We start from the raw sequence: 6,000 nt of genomic DNA, 5'->3' as shown, positions 1-6,000 counted from the left end.
ATGGACGAACGGACACAAAGACAGATGCATTGACGGACGCATGGATGGCTGCACGGACAGATGGACAAACGGACACACCGACAGATGCATGGATGGACGCACGGATAACAGTACAGTATTTAGTGAGAAACACTTATGATTTCGTCTTCTGCGACGCTGGGTGCGTCTGTCTATGTGGTTTGCACTCAAAGCACCCCTGATTTTGTTGTGAAGTCGATTCAGCGGAGCGTGATGGTGCGTCTACTTAGCGTCGTCATCGTTTTGCAGTCAATTTAAAACGTGTTCAGGCTAGACGTGCTCGCAAAAAACACGTACTCGAGACAATATCCTGCACTGGCAACAGACGCTACATCTATGCGCAGCTGTGAGTGGATGGCGCTTCGTTTAACGCGAATTTATTCGTATCATATATGATACAGTGGGCTTTCGTGAAGCCTTCTTTCTTGCCGTGGGTTTCTTGCCCTGGTGACTCGTGTGCCTTGATCACGACACGATATCGCGCTTCCTTTGCATTTTGAACGTAATATTTTTCTCTGCACAAGACGAAGTGATACAATTTGACCGCGCAGTTACATTAGTTGTGTTCTCAATTCACTGATATTCTCAAAGACACAAACTGCGCTTAGCCGCGTACGTTCACCATTGATCACAGTTTGTTTTTGTTTGTTTTAGGTGGTCCCATGAAGGATGTCTTCGAACGTGTCACTCCAGGGGACGATGTGAGCGACTTCAGCGACCTTTCAGAAAATGACGAAGAGGAATGGACCGAACCAAGTCCCGGCGCCCCTGATCACTCAAGTGAAGATGAAGAGGCGGATGACTTTTGTGGCGTTTCCGCTGTCGCATCTTCTTCTCCTCCTGGAAGAAACTGGGAGAAAGCCTTGCTCGAGATAGCCCATCCAGAGTTTTCGGGGACATTCAGCGAACCAAACGACTTGGAAAGCCCGATCGTGATTTTCAGGCGGCTTCTAACAGACGACATGGTGGCCATTCTGGTCTACCAAACAAACCTTTACAGCACACAGAAGTATGGCAAATCTGTGAACACAATTGTCCCCGAAGTTGAGCAGTACATTGGCATGTACTTGAAAATGGGCCTCGTCCAAATGCCAAACGTGAGATGCTACTGGGAGCAAGGCAGCAGGCATTCGCCCATAGCAGATACCATGCCAAGGAATCGCTTCCTGAAGTTGATGGCGTGTCTACATGTTGTTGATAACATGCAAGTGCCTGAGCAAGAAAAAAAAAGACAAAGTGTGGAAGCTCCGACCTTGGATTGTGGCATTGCAACGAAACCTTGAGCACATTGAGCAAGAGGAATATAATGCAGTTGACGAAATGATGGTACCCTTTACGGGAAGAAGTACACTAAAGCAATATATGCCGAACAAACCGGTACCATGGGGCTTCAAGCTGTGGGGCCGCGCTGGAGCAACAGGTATCCTGTATCAGTTCGATGTGTACCAAGGGAAGGGTGACGGTAACTATACATTTGGACTGGGTGGCGATACCGTCCTGAATATGTGTAGCAAGCTGCCCTCTGATGAGGGCTTCAAGTTAGCTGCGGATAATTTCTTCAGCTCTTTGGAGCTGGTTGTGGAGCTCTCTGGTCGCGGGATTCAATATGTCGGTACTCTGCGCCAAAACCGGCTCAAATATTGTTGTCTCTTGAGTGAAAAAAACCTGAAGCCACTTAGGCAAGGTGCCTGTGATCACCGTGTTGACAATGGCACAGGTATTTCTGTTGTGCGCTGGTTCAATAGAAAGGCAGTGACATTGGTGTCGAACTTTGTGTCATTGGAGCCTGTCGAAAAAATCAAGCGGTATGACCGCAAGGCCAAAGTACATGTTGATGTACCACGACCTGCTATCGTTGCTGTGTACAACAGTTTCATGGGTGGTATTGACCAGCACAATTATCAAGTTGCCCTCTATAACTACAACATTAGATTCAGGCGCTGGTACATGTATATTTTCTACCACACGTTGTATATCTGTGCGGTAAATGCGTGGAATATCCACAGGCGTCAGTGTGGACAGCTGGGAAGAAAGGCAATGAAGCTGAGACTATTCATTGCAGAGCTCTCAGAAAACTTGACGCTCTGCGGAAAGACTAGAAGAGGACGGCGCCCTAGCCTCCCATCATCTGCCTCAAAGAAAAGGAAACTAGCGCCGAAGCAGCCCCAAAATGATGTAAGGGAAGATGATGTTGGCCACTTTCCCATCATAACAACCAAGAGGCTGCGATGCAAGCAATGTTCTCCAAAAGAAAACACATTCAGTTCTGTTATTTGTTCTAAATGCGAGGTGACACTTTGCCTAAACAAAGAAAGAAACTGCTTTTTTCATTTCCATAGGCAATAAGTTCCGGCTTTGCTCCACTGGCCTTACGTAGGGAAGAAGCCCACTGTATCAAATATGATATGGACTACGGTTGTGCAATACTTATGTATTTCTGCAATATTTTTGTATAAGTTGGTTCATAGTGATCTAAGAAGTCAATAAACAAGTTATCGTATTTTTCCTTCATGTGATTCTGTGTCCGGGCTTTCCGGGGTTAAGCTGTCATATACGACTCGTGAGGCTCCAACGTCGTAGAAAATTTGAGACCTAGTGGTCTTCAGCCTTTTTGAACAACAAAGACGCTGTTTCAGTGCTTGTCTATTCACCCCACTACCCGAGTTGAGCGAAGAACAAAACTGAAATTGTCAAAAAAAGTTTGAAGACATTTCGCTAGCTAAAATTATCTCATTCGACGCCTGTACTTCCCATAAAGTACACGATCGCATTGCCAGACTTCTCTCTAGGTATGATTATATGAAACTATATGCTCGCCGCTGATGGAGCCTGCGTGGACGCTAGTGCCAGATACTCCTCTTTGTATTATTGTGTTAAACTCCATGTACGGGACAAATTTGACCGAGAGCATGCGTTCTGGAGGACGCGAACATAGAGACGCCATAGTTTCTACGCAACATAAAATAGGATTTTGAGTTCTAAGAGAATCGAACGATGGTCAGAGATGTACACAAGCGAAGGTGGGATGGGCGGAACATGGAAGTCGGAGAGAAACGCCTCTGAGCATGTGGATTATAAGCCTGGTCGAGTCTGCTGGAGGACGGTCTGCGATGCCATGTTTACAGGAAAGCATTCCCTTTATGACATTGTGCGCATGCAGCAATAAAAATTACCAGGTCTGCGCTGTAGGTGCAGCACAGTCACAGCGAAAACAACAAAAGCGGTCTTTCAGAGCCTTTTTAAAGCACTCATTGGGTAACTACTGCAAGAACCCTTGCTTGGTACCCACTAGAGCCTTAATATTATTTTTGAGTAGTAGGCCGGCATTCGCTATGTTATTTTTGTCATTCTTTTTAGAAACATGGTATCTCCTGAACAATTGCTAGAAATTTTGTCCCAACTGTCCATGCAGTGGCTGAATAACGATGAGGAATTATGGCTGAAGTGGATATGCACCACAGTTAGTAGGGAAACAAGAACACGCTTTTGTAATAGGTTGAAGCATTGGATGATGATGATGAAAAACATTTATTATAAAAAAGAGAGGTACGGGGCCAAAGCATGACCCCGCTACATGGTTGGCGTCCTTAGTCCGGGACACCGCATGACGAGGCTCCTACTCGCGCCCGTCTCACCAGAGCCCGTTGAGACTCTAGTGATGAGCAGTTGAGGAGGGCAGTCTCCCATGCCTCTCGGAAAGGGGTAGGGGAAGGGAGTAGGTGGGGATTTTTCGGACATGCCGATACCATGTGGAAGATATCACACGTCTCCCCCCAGTGTGGGCACCGCCCATCTGTGTTCGCATCGAAATGTTTTAGGATTGCAGGACAGAGTAGAGTACCTGTCTGCAGGCGCCCTAGAGTTCGCTCTTCCGCATTACTCAGCCCCTTTGCAGGAGCCGGGTAAAGGTGGTGAGTGTCGCGATAATAGGTCAGAATTTCTTGGAAACGCAGCAGCGGTGTATTGGCCTCCGAGTCATCAGAGCCAAGGTGAGGAGCCCGGTGGGTAAGCGCTCGGGCGGCTACGTCAGCGGCCTCATTACCTAGTAAGCCCTGATGACCAGGAGCCCATACGATGTGTTTCAGGGCTGGATAAGCGAGAGCCCGTTTTAGAATTCGGCTGGGGGGGGAGGATATCTCTCCTACCAAGTAATAAGCACATGCTTTCCGGGAGTCTGTGATGATAACTTTCGAGTTGGGGTTCGCAACAGCAAGCGCTATCGCGCCTTCCTCAGCGCGCTCTGGATTTTGTGCTCAGAACGGGAGCCCATTGACATGCTTTTCCCGGTGAACTACACAGGCCGTGTAAAATCCCGTGGGCGAAGGCCCTGCTATATCTACGTAGAATACACCAAGCATTAGAGGACCCACTCATTACGTTATTCACATTGTGCGTTAACTGGTTGTTCTTTCACAGCTGTAAAACGCCGAATAAGTTGCGATTGCTTTTCCTAAATCAATCCTGCCTAAGGCAAATTTGACAGCACCTCACAAGCACCAGTGTAACTTAGTGGTAAAATTTCGGGCTGGCACCCTGCGGACCCGGGTTTGAGCCCTATAGTGTCATTGGTGCAATTTGTTTTTTTCAATTTTGCGTAATGTAGTTACAGGCACCGGTGGCGCTGGCGGCGGACAGCTGCGCATGACCCGAAAAGTGATCTTATAACAGCTTTCGCTGTATAAGATCAGCTTTCGCTGTAAAATGCTGGGTAAGGCGTCACATCTCACATGAATTCCAAGCAGACCGACCCTTGTCGGGACCATGCAAAACGTTTCCTGTATTCAACACACGTTAAAGTCTCCAAAAAATTATGTGATGACCGTCTAGAAAAAAAAACATCCGAATTTTGAAAAAAAATATTAGACCATCCATTCTCGAAATTCACGAACGCAACATCTGCCGCAAAAACGACAGTTTCCTCGTATGGACTCCGCCCACACAGACCCTCCGCTTGCGGGCAACGCGACTGCCCACGCCGCGGCTCGAGGATTTACACGCCGAGCTTCGACGCCTGCCGACAGTCCTGATGTCTCGCACACTTCGACAGTGATGCGGGAATGGACGTGGGGGGATCGCATGACCACTTTCAGAGACATCGCGCATTACTACAGACTGAACAGATGCAAATATCTACCACCCCACGCCAAACTAAACAAGAAACAGCAGGTTGCTTGGAGACAACTACAGACACACACGTACCCCAATCCGGTGATCCTTCGCCTCTGGTACCCAGGCATTTATACGTCCGACGCGTGTAAGGCGTGCGGAGCCAGAGCGACGCTGCAGCACATGCTGTGGAAGTGTACCGGTAACGCGCAGCAGTCCCCTACGAACCCGGTAGACATGGCAGTCTCGAACCGCGAGGCGCAATGGGAGGCGGCTCTGCTCAGCCACGACCTTGCCGATCAACTGTGGGCCTTCCGGCAAGCCCAGGATGCCGCCCAGGTCCAAGGACTCGAGGCCGTCACCTAGGCCGGGGTGCTTGTAGCCCCACCCCTCTCAATGACGCCGGACATGTTCAATAAAGTTTTTACTCACTCACTCATCCAGCTTGTGCAGGCGTAAAGACACTGAGTATCATCTTTCGACAAGAAAAGTAGGTACAATCCAGAGCTAGAATTCCACCGAAGCCATTATGAAAACATGGGGACCTCTCAATAAAGCCTGAATAAATATAATGATGCCTGCTCCCGTAAAACGAGTTCAGAGTAATAGCAGTCTGAGTTAAACTTTTGTTTAAAAGCACTAATCACCTCGGCCTGCTTTATCGAACTGCGAAAACCTTTTTCGTATAAAAATAATAATATTCGATGAGGTAGCCAGCATAAACACTATAGACGAACCTGGATACTTGACGGGGCACAGTTCTGACACACGCGGTAGCAGGTGCCCCGCAGGCGGCTCATTCACTTCTTATGACTAGGCGACCCTCTGGAAGCACAGGGCTTCCGGGGCTGCGTCAAAATCCACAGCGGACTTCTG

General features: G+C 48.2%; 1 protein-coding gene across 1 annotated transcript in view; it reads left to right on the top strand.

The window, feature by feature from the left end:
• Nucleotides 1-965: 965 nt before the first annotated feature.
• Nucleotides 966-6,000, top strand: part of LOC119182064 (piggyBac transposable element-derived protein 3) — a 34,952-nt gene continuing 29,917 nt past the window's right edge. Inside the window, 2 exon segments of the mRNA XM_075883024.1 lie at nt 966-1,241; nt 1,243-2,193. Of these exon segments, the coding sequence (XP_075739139.1) occupies nt 981-1,241; nt 1,243-2,193 (1,212 nt within the window). The 5' untranslated portion in view covers nt 966-980.

The sequence above is a fragment of the Rhipicephalus microplus genome, unplaced genomic scaffold, assembly GCF_043290135.1.
Source record: "Rhipicephalus microplus isolate Deutch F79 unplaced genomic scaffold, USDA_Rmic scaffold_15, whole genome shotgun sequence".
Lineage (NCBI taxonomy): Eukaryota > Metazoa > Arthropoda > Arachnida > Ixodida > Ixodidae > Rhipicephalus > Rhipicephalus microplus.
Note: the sequence above shows the minus strand (reverse complement) of the source record. Positions and strands in the feature narration are given on the sequence as shown.